Source organism: Sceloporus occidentalis, unplaced genomic scaffold, assembly GCF_023333645.1.
Source record: "Sceloporus occidentalis isolate IW3139 unplaced genomic scaffold, rSceOcc1.0.p SCAF_1, whole genome shotgun sequence".
NCBI lineage: Eukaryota > Metazoa > Chordata > Lepidosauria > Squamata > Phrynosomatidae > Sceloporus > Sceloporus occidentalis.
The window spans coordinates 26120729-26140247 of NW_028316981.1; the positions used below are offsets into that span (position 1 = coordinate 26120729).

General features: G+C 45.2%; 2 protein-coding genes across 3 annotated transcripts; one reads left to right on the plus strand and one right to left on the minus strand.

Annotated features, from left to right (window-relative positions):
• Positions 1–352: 352 nt before the first annotated feature.
• On the plus strand, positions 353–14758 carry LOC149321255 (DALR anticodon-binding domain-containing protein 3-like). 2 transcript variants are annotated; one of them, XM_089518403.1, is made up of 13 exons: positions 353–594; positions 2098–2396; positions 5518–5780; positions 6233–6291; positions 6390–6512; positions 8215–8285; positions 9062–9120; positions 9847–9929; positions 10940–11084; positions 11353–11411; positions 12012–12125; positions 13117–13185; positions 13979–14758. In XM_089518403.1, exons 1-13 carry the CDS (start codon positions 403–405, stop codon positions 14096–14098), a joined length of 1656 nt encoding a protein of 551 aa, XP_089374529.1. In that variant the 5' UTR covers positions 353–402; the 3' UTR covers positions 14099–14758. The 2 variants fall into 2 exon arrangements, with proteins under 2 accessions (XP_089374529.1, XP_089374537.1); XM_089518411.1 differs by having other exon boundaries at positions 354–594; positions 10961–11084.
• A 98-nt stretch (positions 14759–14856) lies between these two features.
• LOC149321256 (uncharacterized) lies at positions 14857–17707 on the minus strand. The gene is made up of 3 exons (XM_089518420.1): positions 17435–17707; positions 16325–16436; positions 14857–15618 (listed from the first exon to the last, which is right to left on the minus strand). Exons 1-3 carry the CDS (start codon positions 17705–17707, stop codon positions 15134–15136), a joined length of 870 nt encoding a protein of 289 aa, XP_089374546.1. The 3' UTR covers positions 14857–15133.
• Between the last annotated feature and the right edge of the window lie 1812 nt (positions 17708–19519).

Consider the following 19519-nt stretch of genomic DNA (forward strand, 5'->3'; position numbering starts at 1 on the left):
ACCTTCTGCAATTGCTTTGCCACATTCATTATTAATACTTGGAACTTAAACAGAAATATCAAACAGCCACAAGAAAGACTCTGCCAAGGCCTTGCCCTCAGGAGGCTGAGAGAGTGTGACTACTTTGCCCAAGCCCTCAAACCACGGAGCCACACTATTGCATTTAGACGCCACTTTAACAGCCTTGGCTGTTTGCTAGGGAATTCTGGGATTTGTAGTTTTCTGAGGCATTCAGCCTTCTCTGTCAGAGAGTGCTGGTGCCACAATAAACTACAGATCCCAGGGTTCCACTGTGCCTAAAGGCCCCGCCCCTTCTATACTCTCATCTCTATGGTTGTTCTCCCGGCGTGACGTCACATCCTGCGAAAGGGGCCCGGAAGTGCAGTGGTGCCTTCCGTCGCCATGGAGACAAGGGAGAGACCCTGGTCGGTGTCAGCCACCCTCCAGGCTTTAAATGGGGCTCTTCGAGGGGAGGCCGGGGATGGAGCCCGAGGAGGCCCCGTCTGGTTCAAGGAAAGCAGCACCCGGAGCTTACGCAGCAGGGACTTCCTGGCGCCCCAGGCGGCCCTCAGGGCCATGTTCGCCGACGGGCAGGTAGGGGGCGGGGCCTGGAAGAGGAAGGGGCGTGGTTATGAAGAGAGGGGCGGGGCACGAGAGAAGGAGCCTTGAGAGAAGAGGGGCCTTCTTGAGTGGAAGGGGCGTGGCATTGAGAAAGGGGCGGGGCATGAGAAAGGGGTCTTGCGCAGAAGGGGCGGGGCCATGAGAGAAGGGGCGGGCCTCGCGGACACGTGACCAAGGCGACCAGAGGCGTCCTCCTTTTCCAGGACACGTCCTCCATCTCAGCCTCTTTCCTTGCAGAAGGTCCTCCATTTGGAGCATCATTGAGAAGCATGGGTTATATTGACATTAAGTGTTTTGGGGCCTGTTCTCTCTCTCTCTCCAGGAGGAATTCCAAGTGATGCTTTTCTTTCGCCAAAGATGTCCTGCCTTTTGCGGTGCCTTGTCCTCTTTTCCCGGCCAGGAGATGCGGCTCCAAAGCCCCCTGCAGGGATTAATCCGCTCTGAGGCCGCGTTAGCTTCCCTGGCTCAGCCAGTGCTGGGGAATCCTGGGATGGTTTGTTTGCAGTTGTCCCGCCTTTCTCCCCTTATAGGGAGGGAGGGGCTCAAGGCGTGGTCCGATCTGGGGCTTGTCGTTTGTTGTAGTCGGTCTCTCTGGCAGAGAAGGCTGAAGGTCTCACAGGACTACAGTCCCCAGGATTCCTCGCATTGAGCCCGGGCAGTAAAGCCCTCTCAGAGGGGATGGCTTCCGCGGTGTGTCTCAGGAGGCTCCTCCTTGCCGCTGCCATTGGATAAAGATGCAAAGGTGTTAGAGTACTAGCCCTCCATTTCAGCCTCCTGCCCAGGAGGGAAAGGGATAGCAGCAAATGTCTTGGCGAGGGGCTGCTTCAGGACACCAGGAAACACTGGATGGGTTTCCCCCTTCATTTCATCACCGTGGAACAAGGAAACGTACAGCAAATCCAGCCAAGGGCTTGTGGCTGGAAGAGTACATGTTAAGCCTTTCTCAGAGTATGTTCTAGGCCCAGAAGGCATTTGAATGAAGTTAAGATGCTCTGAGAAATACAGCTGGGGACATAATGAAATATAGGTCACATAGCTGCAAATGAACCCTGTGAAATTATCTAGAGGCGTTTCTTCCTTTGTTTCGCCATCATCTGCGGCTGGCATCTTTCTCCAAAGAAATGCTGGTGAAATGTCAGGAATAAACTCTTCTGGAATATGGCCACAGAGACCCCCCCCTCCCCCCAAAACACAAAAAACGATGGATGCTGTCCATGAAAGTCTTTGACTTCACATAAGAAATGAATTCAAGACATAGCCGTGTTGTTCTGTAGAATCAGTCTATAGAGAGATCTTGCAGCACCTCTGAGACTAAATGAGAGAAGGAAGTTGGCAGCATGAGCTTTCATAGACTTCGGTCTACTTTGGCCTATCTTTGGCCAGCCTTGTTATTTGACATCGAGTTGAGCTGCTTGGAAGAGCCAGTCTCACAAGGAAGCCTGTGCTACTTCTCTCTTCTGTCTTGTATTGTGACAGGTTCCCAGTGGCATTGCAGAGAGTGTGGTTTCCCTTAAAAGCCCTGGGGTTCCTCCCATAAAGAGCTGCCAGAAGAGCACATTTGGACTGACAGTGCAATTGGAGAGACCTGCTGTCTTTGAACAGATCCTGAATGCCATTCCAACGTATACAAAACCTGCCCAGGCAGCCAGCGGACACAGCATCCTCCTCAACTGTGTCTCCCTCCATGGACACAAAGACCTGAACTCCCTCAGCCTAAGCCACCTGAGAACCATCCTGGTCACGGACCATCTGGCAAGCATGCTCCAGGCTCAAGGGTTAGTAGGCAGCACCATTCTTACTGTGAACTGCTTCATAGCTCAGGCAGTGAGGTCATTAGATTGGTGTCATCCTCCTATTGACCTACTCCCATACCACACCATAGAGAACCCTGTCATGTTTTTTGTACTAATGTTACTCTCAGTTCATAATGCCTGTAAAGCGCTGAATGTAATGGCAATTGTCGTGACATAAACAATGAGTAAAATTAAAATTATACATTTAAATTACAATATTGTATGCACAGCCTCAAAGTATTTGCATGTACAGCGTTTCACGTAGTTCATGTGAAAATTTGGTAAGCTCTTTTTAAAGAAAAAATTAAAAATATTTTTTAATTTTATTTTTTTTAAATAAATAAATTATAAATTGGTTTTTAAAAAGGGTGCTCTCCTTTTCCTTCCCACTGAGCCTTCCCTCACTCACACCGTGTCTTCAGCATTTTAAAAGGACACAGCCAGACACCACAACTCATTTCTGTCAAAAGGCAGGTATTTGGGAGTCAGTGGTGTCGCCTATATGGCCCTCACTCCCCGCATCCCCCATAGTGACGCCCCTGCTGTCACGGCCTAGAAACATACATAGATAGTTCGCTTTTATTTTTTATGGCAGCTTTGCAGCACAGTTGACTGCTTTCTTACATGGAAGTAAATCCCACTGTGTTCAGTGGAGATGTCTCTTACATAGGTATGCATGCTTCATTTTGTAATCTTAACTTAATATTTCCACTGATCATTTCCCAGTGAGTTGTGAATGTGTTGTCAATTCAAGGAGCTTGTGCAAAGATGAGAATCTTTTTAAAAAGAAAATGTGTTCTTCTAATCTTCGTTGTTTTTAAAGAGAAACTTCAGTTGAGACAGCAGCAGACATTGAAGTCTGATTTCTGCAACCCACGCGTAGTACTAAGACTGAGGAAATGTATGTGCTCACTTTGGATCATGTGTACTACTTTTGGTGTTCATGGGAAGCGGCTAGCTTTGTAAAGCCACTAAAGCCCTGTTTCATGACCCATGTAATTCCTGTTTGATCTCTCCTTCTGCACAAGCTTCAAATAATTCACTTACCCTATCCCATGGTTTCTGTTCTATCTTCCATCCATAACAACTAGAAACTAACTTTAAACAACATGCTGAATTATGCATGTTATTAAATATAGACTTTACTACCAAAACAGGTTTAGAATTGTACAGTAAAGCAAGTTTCATAGAGGGAGACTTTGGAGCTTGAGATTTGCACAATGTGGTTTCTCATCTGGTGAAGCTGTGGTTTGAAATTACGAAAATGGAGACAAACAGACACCTTATACTGACCTAGATCTGGTACTGAAGCAGTTGCGTCTTCTGACTGGCAACAGTTCTCCAAGAGCCAAAAGCTAGATCCCTTTTAGCTGGATATCCCAGGGTTTATGTCAAAGGTGGACAACTTCAGCAGGTCTTGAAGTCATTCGGGACCTTTCAGGAGCCTGCATGGGTGGCCCAAAGTGGTGAAAATAAAATAGCCCCTCTACCAGACAAAACATGTACAACTTGGAGGTGACCAATTTGGGTTTGGAATTTATTTATTTTTAAATAATGAACATGGATGGGGGACAGCAGGGCTTACAGCTGATTTGAAATATGAACCACTGCTCCTGCACACTTCAGGAGAGGCAATTCATTTTTATTTATATTTTCTGTAGCTAACAAAAGGTGGTCCAGAAAGGTATTGGAGGCCAGGGGCTGCAAAAGCCCCTTGAGGTTAGGGCCTCCTACAGTACAAGGTTTGGAAGTGAGCTATCCCTGAATTAAATGCATGGAAAGCATGCACTCTGTCACTGTCCTGTGGGCCTTACTCAGTTTAGTGGTTCATCCCTGACCAGATATATTGTTTTCTGGGTTGTATATAGAGGATCTTGCATTTTCTCCTCACTCTGTCAGTTGTATGGACAATGTTGCATGCCCCTCCCTCCTTTTTTCAGGGTTGGCTAGTTTAAACCAGGTTAGTTTAAGTTGGTTTTTTAAAATAAAGCCACTTCTATATGCCCCTGCTGTGATGCTTTTAATGACTTCTTTGCGGATAAAATCTCTCAGATAAGGATTGATCTAGACCGCTGGCATTATGACAGAAACAGTAAGAGAGGTGTCCATTGACTCCATGGACTATATTATACTGGATCATTTTGAGTTTGCAAATACCAATGAAGTGGACAAGCTCCTTGGAAATGTAAGGAAGACGACGTGCCCTCTCAATCCTTGCCCATCATGGTTGACCGCTCAGCGAGGGGTTGCAATGAAAATATTATTACAACTTATAATGAATGCATCCTTTCAGGAGGGAATATTTCCATCTAAATTAAAACAAGCAGTAGTAAGACCGCTTTTTAAAAACTCTCCCTAGATCCCCTGGTAAGAAACAATTATAGACTGATCTCTCTCTTACCATTCTTGGGCAAAGTGACTGAGAGGGCAGTTGCCTCCCAACTCCAAGCTGTATTGGATGAAGCCAATTATCTGGACCCATTTCAAACCGGCTTCAGGGTGGGATATGGAGTTGAGATGTCCATAGTCGCCTTAGTTGATGATCTCTGTCTGGGCATCAACAGGGGAAGTGTGACCCTGCTGGTGCTCTTGGACATCTCAGCGGCCTTCAGTACGATCAACCATGGTATCCTTCTGGAATGCCTGAGGGAGTTAGGTATTGGGGCACTGCGCTCCAGTGGCTCTGTTCCTACCTCTCAGGCAGATTCCAGATTGTGATGCTGGGGGACAGCTGCTCTTCTAGGAGAGAGCTGACATCTGGAGTCCCTCAATGCACCATTCTGTCCCCCATGCTGTTTAACATTTACATGAAGCTGCTGGGAGAGATCATCCGGAGACATGGTACATTGATGATACCCAAATCTATTTCTCTATGTCTCCGATTGCTGCAGTGACTAAGGATGCAATTATTATTTAACTAGTGGCCACAGCAGCCTAACTGCATTTAGCTACTTAATTTTCTGATTTAGTCATGTATTGATGTAGTCGTACACATTAATGCAAAAACCTCTGATTTAATCAAAAAAATTGGTTTAAATCAAAGAACTTGTTGTGTTTTTTAAAAACATGCCCCTCCCCCCAATCTTGCTTTTTTGCCATCCAGGGTAGATGTACATCTGGTCCCAGCTTTGCCTGATGAAGAAATCCATCAGTTCTTGCGGCAGTTGCGAGTTGAGTGGCCTTTGGTATTAGAAACCCCCGCAAACCTTGAGGATGTTCTAGCCATGAAGGAAGCCCTTCACCAATGTCCTCATGCCACATTTGCTCCAACAGACCAGGAGGAAGTTGTGTGTAAACTTCACTTGAAAAAGGTCCTGGAAGAAAAGCACCTGGAAGGTTATGACCCTAACCTGGATGTCTTTCTTGGTAGGCAACTTCTTTAAACACTGTGGTACATAGTTTGCCTTGTTGTTCTTGTGGTTCTGTGCCTTCGAGTCATTACAGACTTGTGGTGATCTATCACAGGATTTTCCTGGCAAGGTTTGTTCTGGGGGTGGTGGTGTTATTTTTGCATTCCTCTGAGGCTGAGAGAGTGTGATTTGCCTAAGATCACCCAGTAAGTTTTGGCGGGTGAGCAAGGATTCAAAACCTGGTCTCCCAGAGTCCTAGTCCAATTCTGAAATGCTAGGGCTGGCCAAGTTCTGTGCTGCTCTCCATTGGCCAGGTAGGTGTTACATCAGGGAAGTGGTTATGCTTGGAACTAGCTGGCAGGTTGATTCCTCTTGTCTGCCCCAGCTTGAACATGGAAACCTTTAAGAAGTAAGGGCTGCAGTAGTAGGGACTGAACAACCTTTCAGGAATCTCCTCTTTCATTTCAGTGACAGAGGAGAAACTGTGTCATGTGGCTGAGCTGCAGCGTGTGGCCCTGCAATGCATGGTGAGTAAAGCACTGAGAGCTTTAGCTGTTGGTGTGATTGAAGTAGCACCTTTGCCTGTCCCCATGTCTTGACAGTGAGCAATTTTTTTTCTTTCCAGGTAGTTTCACCAGGACGAAGCTACAGTGTTGTGCACGTGGTGAGCCATGAAGAGGCATTCCAGCAGCAGAAGGTGGACTTGCTGTGGAGGCTGGTTGCTCCACAAGCTCTCCCAGGTCCACAGGTAAGAAGTGACTTTTCTTTTGATGATAATGAATAATGTGGGATGGATGTATAAGATAGGTATCCTCAAGCTGGTATTCTGCAGATGTGTCAGACTACAGCCATTGTCATGCTGTCTGGGGATGATGAGAGCTACAATCCCATATACTGAGAAGGTGGTTGGTTGAGAAAGGCTACCATAAAGCTTTTCCAATTATATTGAGTTGCCTAAAGGAGATGAGGATGGGTTCCTTGACTACACTGATAGACCCCTTGCTTCTTTGTGTCTTGATCAGCCGCTTCCCCTGCCGTACAACACTTGTTAAATGTTTTAAGGTATTATTATTTATTATTATTATTAACCTTTATTTATGAAGCGCTGTAAATTTACACAGCGCTGTACATGCAATCTTTTTAGTTAGACGGTTCCCTGCCCTCAGGCTTACAATCTAAAAAGACATGACACAGAAGGAGAAGGGAGTGGTGACGGGAAAGGGTAAGAGGTCCAGCAGTTCCTCTCTACCTCCGAGGCCTGGACCAAGGTAGATGGACTGGAGGGAGGGCTTGGCTCCAAAATGGAAGGTTAATCATTATCCAGGGAAAATACATACTCACAAGTAGGATAATACATATACAGTACATAGCAATACAGGAAATGGATCGATAAACAGCCAACAACAGAACATCAGATAGTAAGCGACAATTATGCGATGCCTGGGAAGGCTTCTCTGAACAGGATGGTTTTCAGCTCCGTTTTGAAGCTGGTTAAAGAAGTGATGGCTCTTGCTTGTGGAGGAAGAAGGTTCCAGGAGTGAGGGGCAGCAAGTGAAAAGGGGCGAATCCGAGAAGGGGCAGAGGAAATCCTGGGCTGAGACAGGAACCCTTGACTACCAGAACGGAGGGCCCTGGTGGGAAGGTGAGGAGAAAGAAGGTCTGATAAGTAAGGAGGGGCCAGTCCATGGAGGGCTTTGAATGTCGACAGCACCTCAAAAACACCTTGGTGCAAGGACAACAGAGTTTTGCCAATTCTAGAAACAGAATGAAGTATATTTTGCATGTCTTTCTGCACTTGCACCCTGTAAGCAAAATTTTAAAACTGGACACCATCCAAGGCCAAAAAAACTTTAATTGTAATCTGAAACAAGAGTTTGTGTATTACAGTTCTGTTCCTCCTTGCACTGTTCCTGCTACTCGTATCCCTGAACCCCACTCCTCCTCCTTGAATTGTCCTCTTTAATCTGCATATCCATTTTTGTAGATGGGTCTCTGTTTGTTGAAAAGGGACATCTCTTCAACATAATGGTATCTCTCAAAATCAGAAACCCATTATTTTTCTTAATTTAGGTTTGTATTTTGTATGTATACACACACACACACATTTATGTTTGTATTTTTTTAGGGGGAAAATGCTTGATGTCACTGTAATGGCTTGTTTCCTCTAAACAAACTGCCTAGATTAACAAAGGCTTCAGTGGGCTCTCTTTGTTTGCATGATCTTTCCCCAAGATATCTGTGTCTCCTGTTTCATATGATGCTGTCTTTTTCTGAAAAGAGAACAGCACTTGTTGTAAGGTAAGGCTTGGAATCTGTGGCCATCAAGATGTTATCAGCCTTAGGAAGCAGAGACAATGAGAAGGTTTAATGCAAGCTGTAGTCTAATAGCTGGAGGGCCACACATTTCCCATTGTGTTGCTACTACTGCTTTGTATCTATTGCTTCCATAGAAACACCTTATCTGTGGGCCAGTGAAAACCATCCATTCTTCCTCTCCTCTGAGTGTTCCTCATTATTTCCAGTAAGTGACCACTCTTTTTTCAGCTGCTGTTTACTCAGGATCTGTCTGTTCTATTAAGAACAGTGGAACATTCTTAGAATCATAGAATCATAGAATTGTAGAGTTGGAAGAGACCACAAGGGCCATCCAGTCCAACCTCCTGCCAGGCAGGAAATCTCAATCAAAGCATCCCCGACAGATGGCCATCAAGCCTCTGTTTAAAGACCCCCAGAGAAGGAGACTCCACTAGACTCCAAGGGAGTGTGTTCCACTGTCGAACAGCCCTTACTGTCAGAAAGTTCCTCCTAATGTCGAGGTGGAATCTTTTCCTGTAGCTTGCATCCATTGTTCCAGGTCTTCTTTCTGTAAGATTTGGGGCAAGCAGGGGAATCCCATCCTCCTGTCTGTAATTACTTTCTGGGTAGTGCCCAGCAAGTGACAGTCACCATGAATTACAAACGCTTAGTAGGCAGCTGATTCGTGGTGATGTACAGGGCCTCATTCTCACCATAAGAGAAATGGTGCGGTTTCTAGAGCCCAGCAAGCACTGGTCTAGCTAAAAGTATGGCAAGGCAGCCTTAGTTTTACTGAGAAATGAAAAAAGAGCCTTAGCTTTACTGAACCAACATTAGGGCTGCACTGGATGGGGGTAGGGTCTGGTCCCTTATCTTCCCATTAACAGTTCTATTTATCAATTTGTGATTCAGCATCGGTGGTGTTGGTATTTTACAAACCATACAAGCCATATGTTCTTTCTGCCAAGGCATTACAAACCATTTTGTACTTATCACTTACAGGCTACGACACTCCCAGATGCATGAAGCTTCGGTGTTGAAGTATGGAGACCTCTCTCAGGGTAATGTTTGTCCTGTCATTTGTTGAGTGTTGGGTCCCGTGCGCGCGCCCCCCCCCCCCCCCCCCGCTTGAGCTGCTTTCTAAAGATTTGGTTGCCTCTTACAATTGACATTATGCAGATGCATCTTCTTGTTGGATGTCTTATTTTTGTTGTGTATGTTGTTGGGAATGGAGAGATATCTATGTGCCACTTCAGTTCGGTGTACTGCCCAGATGTTGCAGGGCTTTAAGTGCCATCTCCTTGAGTCTTCTACTCTTTTCATCTGATGTCTTTACCAGGAAGCATGGCCATTTCCTCTTAGACCCACGCATCTTAACATGAAGTGAGTGGTTCCCTTAGGCAGTCTATGGATGTGCTTCAGGGTTCCAAGAACAAGGCAACCCATTGTCACACACACCCTTCACTTTCATTCTTGCTACTTTGAAGATTGTTTCCTGCCTCAACTTTAGGGTAATAATAGCTTTTCTCAAGTAAATTTTTTCTATATGAAGAAAATCGGTTTTCAGTGCAACAAAATAAAATGTGTGCAAAATTGTGTGAGTGTTGTTTATTGTGCATTTTCTTGGAAAAGACTCCATAGTGGATCAGATTTTCAAAGAGGTCTGTTAACAAAAAAATTTAAGAACAACTGTTGTGGACTGAATTGTTTCACTGGAAGTTTCCACTCCAGCTTGCTTGAGTTGGTTTTTGTTTGGCAAATATATCTCTTTTATTTCCTTCCTCCAGATGATACTTGGACTGAAATAGTCAATGTCTTAACAGCAGCTGCCATCCGATTTGAGATACTCAGCATGAGCCATCAAAGCCAGGTAACCAGAGATATTCTCTTGAGGTGTCCCTTGTGAATAGTCACTCAGAAGGCAATGTGGCCTCTGTGTAGAAGCCACATGATTTCAGCTGCCACCATTTTGTTTGGATGACAATGACAATTTCTATTTGGGGAAAAATTGTTCATGCTGATATATCCAACTTCTGTATTACAATGGTAGTATCTCTTATACAAATGTATACAGTTGGCGAAACTAATTCTGAATATTGAATTAATTAGCAGCATTGAATTGGAAGATTTGTGGACCATGGGTTAGTAGTGCATACAGTTCTCTGCATGCATTCTGACTTCTGAGTAACCAGAGGAGGTTGAAACATGATTTGTAAACAAATGGTAAATAAAACATATTTGATGTATATAAGGGTGGTCAGTCTTTCACTCCCAACATGTTTTGAACTACAACTCTCTCAGTCAGTTAGCACTGGCCAGAAATTGCCATGTTTCCCTGCAGGCTGGGGTCTCTGTGAGTTAAAGTCCCAAATACATTGAGGGCCCTGGTCCAAAGCATAGCATCGGCACAAGCTCTTTTGGAACAGGTCAGTAGGAGCACAGGCATTGAGGACTGTGGCAGAGCCTGGGATCACAACATTAGGATGGAATGAAGAGAGAAGTATGAAAAAAGTGAATGGTCTGGAGTGAACTGGAAGGGCAAAAATGGCCATTTTTATACAACAGCAGTTTTAGTAGCTATTACAGACATTTGAAGGTAGCAGACCACAAAAAAATAATAGTTACAAATGAATTGATAAGGCTAGCTTTATGTAGGCTGAGTTCTTCATCCGTGAGGGAACTTGAGTTTGTGTGGACAAGGCCACTTATTGTGTAAAGTAGAGATGGCGCTGCTCTAGTGATTTAATTCCTCAGGTACAAACCCTGAGACATTCTGCCAGAGAAAGGCAGGTGAAGGAAAAGGGCTGGGTATAAATAAAGATGATGGTAATATTGATGGCTTTAATAGGCATAGAGCTTGGAGTGTTACTCTCATAGCAGAGCTGGTTTTCACCCTCTCAGGTTCTTCTGGATATGGAAGAGGCCAGCATCTCCACCAAGGGGACCAAAAGCGGAGCCTTTGTAATGTACAACTGTGCTCGGCTTGCCACCCTGTTTGAAACTTATAAGCGGGCAAAAGAGCAAGGTAAGAGCTTACATAGGCCATGCTCAATTGCATCTGATATCTAGGGATGATGAATCAGGCTTATGTACAGTGGTGGTCCAGGAGTGGAAAAATAGTTTTCTAGACTGGAAAAAAATGATGCATACAATAGCCATATTCCTTCAGCCTGACTGTGTTTTTGTCACTCCTGGCTGTTCCATAAAATTTTTCTATATGCATTGCCCACATTTGTTGAATGCTTCATTTCCTATGGTTTCTGCATTAACAAACCTCTGCCATCCAATTCCAGGGCTTTACCCAGCCTTTCCTCCACCTTCAGAACTGAACTACATCTCTCTCAAAGAAGAGGTGAGAAAAAGGGGAGGAAGACCCAGGTATAATCCACATAAGATTGTATAATACTGAGATTGATTAATCCAAGATAGGTCTTGGATTTGCATTTGACTACCATGTGCCACAAATGGAGAGATTCTGCACCAGAGACAAATATTTCCAACGTGGCTGGTGCTCACTATGACAGAAATCCCCTCACCTGGTCACATACATGGTGCTAATTGGTGGAAGGGAGGGAGTTCATCTGCTCTGCACAGGCAAGTGGCTTTTGGCCACTCTGTGTGCCCCAGGGAGCACAACTTATTTCCCCCTGATACCATCAACTGGGTGAAGGAAAGACTACTGTTTTCTAATGGTGCTACTGTCAACATTATGTGCAAAGCAATCTTCCTAGCAGAGTATAACCTGACTGTGTATAATTTCTTGGGATTTTTGTGATTGGAGCAGCTGGTATGGAGAAGGAATTAATTTCCATCTTCTACTTGGCAGTTTTGATGCAGCCAAAATGGCTGTTTCCCCATTAACAGAAGCAACATTTGTTGGAATGAACTGTGCTGGGACTTGAATTCAATTTCCTCTAATGTGACTCACAAAAGTTTCTGCTTTTTCCCCCAGGGTGAATGGCTGTTGTTATTCAATGGTATCCTGCCCTTCCAGGAAATCCTGAGTCGGGTCATACAGCTTCCCATTGCTGATGGCAGGCTCATGATCACAGCCAGCACTGAGGCGGTGAGCTGTGTTTTCAGACACTGCTGTACAGAATGGTAGCAGTGCCTTTTCTTTCCCTGTCTATCCTGGCTTCTGTGTGTATGTGTCTGCATATGTGAATGTGTGCTTTGCTTTGGGAAAGAGAGTTTCTATCTTGAATATCCCCAGATCCTAAGAGGACTGGCCATCTTGTGCAGATCTCAGGCACATTCAGTCAACAGTCACAGTATTTTTGAGCTCACTGCAGGCAGAAGATGCCATTTCAGACCAGCTGGGTATCACCTGGAGTGCAGAAGGATACTGTTTTTAGATACTAACAGGCACTTCAGTAGTTTAGACCAGCCATAGACCAAACTTCTCTGCTAAAGATTTCTAGCCTCATATCTTCTAGAGCAGAGGTGGGCAAAGTGTGGCCCTCCAGATGCTGTTGTATTGCAATGCCTAGCATTCCACTGGTCATGCTGCCTCATGGGAGTTGCAGTCTAACGTCATCTGGAGGGCTACACTTTGCTCCCCATTGCTTTAGAGAATACAGAAGAATCTTGCTAATCCAAATACAGTTTTGATGTCTGAGCTTGCCCCTTCAAGCTCCAAGTAGGAGTGAGGAGCCTTCTGCACTGTCATACCCTGCCCAGAAACTGCCCTATATAATGTACTGGCTAAAATGGCCAGGGCATATGTCCTGGGGATAGGCCTAGAGGCCTAAGCACATCTAAAATCAAAGCATATTTATGTGCTGGAATGCATGCAAGCAAACATGCTGTGGACAGTGTCATAGCTGAGTGAAACAGCGCATCATTTGCTTGTCCATGAGCGTTGGTGTTGACAGTTGAAAAGGGCCTCAGCTAGCAAGACACAGGGAAGATCCCTGTATACTGCTATCAGTAGATAGATCAGTAGTCTGACTTAGTATAAGACAGTTTCATAAGTCCCAGTTCCACTGCTTGACAATTATACCGTTTCCCTATTTGAAGGATTTGTAAACGAGGAATTACTTTGCATTGTGTTATAGGTTTGCAAGTTCTTGATCCAACTGAGCATGGATTTCAGTTCCTACTACAATCGAGTGCATATTTTGGGGGTAAGTGTTCTGTAAGGAGCATGGCTGGGGCATATAGGAATTATGTGGTAAATTAAATAAATAAATCAGCATAGACATTCTCAACAAAATGAAAGTGCATTCAGAAAAGATGGACATATTGTGTCACAAACCTGGATGGGGGGGCACATCTTCCTGGAGTACATAAGCTAACTACTGTGTTGTAAACATCAGTTACCATTCAGCATTCTCTGCTAAAGTACACACTATGCTTGATTAAAATGAAAATTTTAAACATGAAGCATATGCTATGTAAATATGGAACAATATATTTACAAGGACCGTGGTTAATGAGAAAGTTATTTGGGGGCAGAAAGTTTACAGGCATTTTAGCTTCCACCCTTTAAAGCTATTCTCTGCAGGCTTGCAAAATCTAAACTTTCCCCTTAAGGAGATGCAAAAGTTTTAAATAAGGTGATTAAGGCAAAAGGGTCAGTTTTCTAATCCTGACTGTACAGTGGATAGCCTCTTCCTAGAGAAGTACAAGCACCAGTTAGTGTTAAAGAGGTCACTAACTCCACTGCCCACTTTTTAAAAGTCCCATGGCATAGAAAGCTCATCCCTGCTAGCCTCAGAGAGCAGAATTCTCTGCACATACCATCCAGGTCTTCCTCCTCAGCAGATTTAAACAGTATATGTGGCAAAGTTCAGAGACAGTTGTGGAGGAAATGAAAGTGGGAAACCAACAATCCCTCCCCCCACCCAAGCCATTGGCATTAGAAAGCTACTTTTGCTGCCAACCAGGACAGGTGATGGTTTTCTTTGCCTCCAACAGGAGCCACGCCCCCACTTATTCAGCCAGATGTTTGCCCGGTTACAGCTGATGAGGGCAGTGAGAGAAGTGTTCCACAGTGCCCTGGCCACCCTCCATCTGCCGCCTCTTAGCCAGATCTGAGCAAGTTGGCCACACGCATGCTGTGACACAGACAGCCTCCACAAGCCTTCTTGAGGGCCAGCTCTTTGTGAAGAGGAATGAACAACAGATTGCAGGGAGGAGAGGAATCAAGCAGAGCATTAATGTTTTGGACCTTGAACTGCCTGCAGGAGATTCTTTGGCTCTAAAATTGTTAAAACCTAGTTGGGAGCATGCATAGATTAAAAATTATTTGGAGAAAAGGAAAGGACAACATTCTCTGGTTAATTACATTGCTCCATTTACTCACAGTGGATGTTGGGAATCAGTACGATTAAGCCAATGTCCACACAGGAGGAAGTAGAATCAAAAGATTTGCTGCAGCAAAATAGGTGTCAGTGGTCTCATGATTCCAATGACTGACACCTATTTTGTTGCAGCAAGTAAATCTTTTGATTCTACTTCCTCCTGTGTGGACATTGGCTTAATCGCACAGGGGCAACGGACTCATATTTTAATGGATATCAGCTGCACAAGCCAAAAGAAAAAAATGTTGATGGATACAGTTGGTAGGTTACTGTTTTTATTACGTTCTGAAATGTTTGAGGCTCTTCAGGCCATGTCCCTACTCTTTACTGAGAATTTTTGGCACAGTTAGTTGTAGCAAAGAAATTGTAATTAAAAGAACACACACTTGTTGTCCATGGCTGTTGGACAAAATCTGTCTAAACATCACAAGGCGGGATAGAGGACCAGCTTCTGGTGATGACTTGCAGGCTTTGGCAAGACAGGATGGAGTGTTCAGTGTCTGCTGTTGTAAACCTGCAGACAGAGCTGCAACTAATTGGAGAAGCAAAACAAACAGGGTAATAGGATGTATGTGTTTACACATTTAAGCCCCGTCAGCTACTTTTACCCTACTGTGCCCACTGGTTGTGTGCTGGCATAGCAGGGAACCACAATCTCTAGGGACTTTGGTTGAGTCTAGTATGTTTTCCTTGGATAGATGCTGGAAGGTCCCAGGTACTGCACCTGGCTGCTGCTCTCTCTTTTGACACCTTCTGTCAAAGGTACTTGCTACTTCAGCTGTTTCATTAGGAGGCAGATGAGCTGCTGGTGCTGCACCCAGGACTGGTGACTCTGATGAGGTGGCAGCTCAAAGAATGAGAAGGTGAAATTTCTGCTGAAGTTGAGATTGGTGATGCTGGGCACAGGCGGCAGTTTCATGCCATGCCACTTGTTCCGGACATGCCTGGGTGAGTCCCTGCTCCGGGTCTTCTGCTTGATCTTGCTTTGCCTCAGTGTAGTCTTCTGCCTCTGTTCCCCCTCAGCAGCTGGAGCCTTCTCTCCAAGGTCTGGGAAAAAGCTGCAGGAGCTGGGCACGCCTACTGCTGAGAAAGGGACACTGTGCAAGAAGGACACCACAGGCTTGAAAAGAGCATGGAAAGAAGTCTCGGACTGAGAGGGCCCAGTCCAGGGCGTCATGTCATGATTTCCCAAAGGGGTCACTTTGGCATGGGAGGAGCGGGCAGGAAGACATGGCAGCTTCTTGCCTGGTTTGTCTGAGGTGGGAGAAATGGGAGCAGAGCTTGCATTAGTGATGCACATGACCAGACAGGAGCAGGTGAGCTCAGGGATTGGACACAAACATGGGGCAGGTGGGTGAAGGGCTTCTCATGGGGAAATATGGGAAAGGACTGGCTGATGCAGGAACCCTGCTGAAGTGACCAAGCCAGCATCAGGCCCTTGCATCTGAGGCACACAGCTGGCTCCTGCTATCTCTGCTCTGGCTGGATGTCAAATCACACCCTTCTGCACATGCAGGAAACTACGATGCTCTGTAGACCAGCCCACAGTAGACTATTAGTCTTCAGGTTCAACAGAACTAGAAGCTCATGCTGTTCCCACACCACTCACACAGAGGCAAAACATTTTCCCCAAGTATCAGCAAGAAAATGGTACCGCAGGACCCAAGTGGGAAACATTTGACCTCCAGATGTTTTAGGCTTTAGAATCAGAATCACAGTTGGAAGAGACCACAAGGGCCATGCAGTCCAACCTCTGCCATGCAGGAAATCCAAATCAAAGCATCCCTGACAGATGGCCATCCAGCCTCTGTTTAAAGCTCTAGCCACCATGGCAAATGATAAGAGATTATAGGATTAGTCACCTAAAACATTGAGAGGGCCAAAGGTTCCTAGATCAGTGTTCCCTACAAAGTTGCTAATACAGGGTGGAGTGGGGTGGGTTCCGAGACCAGAGCCTTACCAAAGTCCTTGTTTCTTCCTTTGGGAATCTGGGGAAGAGCCATCCTGTTCTGTCTGGAGATTAAGGGAGTTTTGGGACTAGTTTTATTCTGGTGTTTGTTTGCAGCTGTTACCTGAGCATGAAAACAAAACAAAGAAAGAAGTTGTGTGGGGGTCAAGAAAATGGGGGATTGTAAAGAACATTTTCTGAGAAATGGGCTGTGTGAGTCTTGTGAAATGAACTACACAGGCTATCCTTTTCATACCCTTTTGTACAGCATGTTGCCAAGTTTTAATTCTTAGGCGTCCTGGCAAAATTACAAAGGCCAACCTGGCTCATATACGCTAAAGTGACCTTTTACTTGCGGGGAGTTCTAGGTAATTTTTAATGTACTTTCACAGGGAACACTGCATGACTGACGATTTTAAACAGAATGCAAGCAAACCATTAAAACCATACACTACCCTGCTTGGGGGAATCTGACATACTTTCCTCCACTTCTGCTTCTTTGAGCAACCTTGCTAATGGAATTCAAGTGAAACATGGAATTATCTGCAAAAGTACTTCAGCCTCAGCTAATGGTTATCTCACTGATATCTCACTTCTCTCATCTCTCCCTGAAATCAATAACGCAATAAATCTTTGGCTCCATATGTTTAGAAGTTAAGAGGAGACATGATAACCATGTTTAAATATATGAAGGAATGCCATGCTGCAGATGAGCAAGCTTGTTTTCTGCTGCTGCAGAGAATAGGACACAGAGCAGTGGATTCAAACTATAGGAAGAGATTCCACCTTAACATTAGGACAGTAAGACCTGTTTGAAGGTGGAATACACTGCCTTGCAGAGAAAGTGGAGTCTCTAGGTTTTTAAAGGAGTTGAATGGCCATCTGTCAGGGGTGCTTTGATTCTGTGTTCCTGCATGGCAGGGGGTTGGACTGGCCCTTGTCATCTCTTCCATCTCTTATGATTCTGTGAACAACAGTAAGGCAGCAGTCTGGTTTAGGATCTCAGTGAGTGATGCTATCTTGAATTTTCAGTTATTCTGAGATTTAATTTCCTACCACTGCCCTCTAGTCATTCCTGCCCCCATCCCAATAAAGCCCTGTGCCCACTAGGGCTTTCCATACCTTTTCCAGCCAGACTGTGCACTTGGCTCTGACAGGCTCCTCTTTGTTTCTTGCCCGACCATCGCATCTTTTGAAGGCAGAATTCACACTCATCCTCATGGCACAGCCTGGGTAAGTGATGACACTTGTTGTGGGCAGGGCTGAGCCTCGGACCACAGAGCCAGTCACTGAAGGGAGTGTGCCCGTTGCTTCCAGTGGTGCCATCTGCCGGGCTTCTTCTGAGGCAACTTGTCTCTGCCAAGTTTTGAGGGCAAAACGAGGCTGAAATGGCATCATTTGCACTGACCCACCTGTATGGTCCCAGGTTTGTTGGGAGCAACCCCCAGATGTTGAACTCCTATTGGAGAAGCATCCAAACTATGTTGCCAAAATCAAGCCAGCAGCAACCAGAGGCATCCCATGATCTGCACAGCTCAAGACAATGTTGTTCTGGTTTGCAGTAAGTTCAGCAGCTCACCCTGGTGCTCCTCAAATCTAAGGGCACTAGGAAGCAGCAGTGCCTGACTGGACCTGCCATGGGAAGCACCACCCAAAGGGGCCTTGATGCGATTGCCCTGTTAACTGCAATCTAGGCCATAAAATATGCATGAAGATGCTGTGGAGCCAGTAACTCCAGCCAGTCCAGGGCTCAGGTGCTGAATTATTGAGTATATGCCACAAAGGACTTTGTACTGCAGCGTAGCACATCCTCATCTTTGGCTGGGGCCCCCAACTATAGCCTAGCTTGTGCCAGGGCTGCAGGAACTGAACTGTGAAAAACCCTCATCCAGGGAGACTTGTGGCTTCAAAGGCAAAAATAGTACACAGGTGGTAGGGAGCAAAGGGAACACAGAACTACTGGGAGCTTTGTGTGAGTTTGTGTGCCTTCAAGTCACTTGATTTATGGAAACATCATGAATTTCATAGGGTTTGCTTAGGAAAGGAATACTGAGAGATGGTTTTGCGAGTTCCTTCCTCTGAAACATAATCCTGCAGCACCTGGTATTCGTTGACAGTCTCCCATCCAATTACTAACCAAGGCTGATCCTGCTTAACTTCCAAGTTCAGAGGGGATCTGGTGTCTTTAGGACCTTTTAAGAAATTAAGAAAAAAAGGGCTACCTGACTCACAAACCCACAAGGGACAGAAGCTACTTCTGTAGCTTATGCAGAAAAAAAAAGGTAACTGGTTTCTAGTTCTTAGGCACCCCAATGAATCTCTGGGATTCTCTTTGCATCTTAATGCTTCCAGTGAACATGCATCATATAGTTAAATGCCCTATGCCCATCCTGACAGCAGGAGCCAGGAAGGTGATCTTACACAACCAACTCCACCAAAATAGCTAGCTGAAAGGAGCAGGGCAAGGGGTTGTTCAGATATTTTCTTCCACCTTCAGTGCTACAGCTTAAGAACGTGCCAGCAGCAAAGTACACAGAGTTGGAAGATCCGTTCAGGTAGTAAGTACCAGAAAAGGATAGTTATAGCCATTCTTAGGAAGGTAAAATTCCTTCCTGTGTCAACAGGGAACCCTTTTTTGCATTGAGAGGAGGATCTATGGGCTCTGCTCACAGTAAGCATCATATGGTCAGGTGTTTCCTCAAATCGAGGTGAGTGGGATTCATCTGACTCTATGATAGATTGTAAGGAACAAACAGGATCAAGTATTCACAGATAAAGCCCAAGCTTTGCAAACAGATGGTTCAATTCCTGATGCCAGGTAGGTGATGATGTGAAAGATGTCTGCCTGAGATCCTAGAGAACCACTGCCAGTCAACCTAGTCAATTCTGGGCTAGAGGAACAAATAGTATGACTTGGCATAACACAGTACCCCGTGTTCCTTGGAGTCACATCCTGGATAAGTTAGCATTTTACATTGAAATTCCCAGGATCCCCTAGCCATGCTGACTGGGGGATTCTGGGAGTTGGTGCAAAAAGATAACTTTCAAAGTTTTGATTCCACCTCAGTGTTCAAAAGGAGAGGTTGGATGTCAGGGCATATTTCAAAGACACCTACTGATGTCAGAAAGCCAACAGTATCTGTTCAACTGCCATGGAAGCAGCCTTTCCCAAAAGGCTTCTTATGGCCCTGGCTGCTACAATGTGAT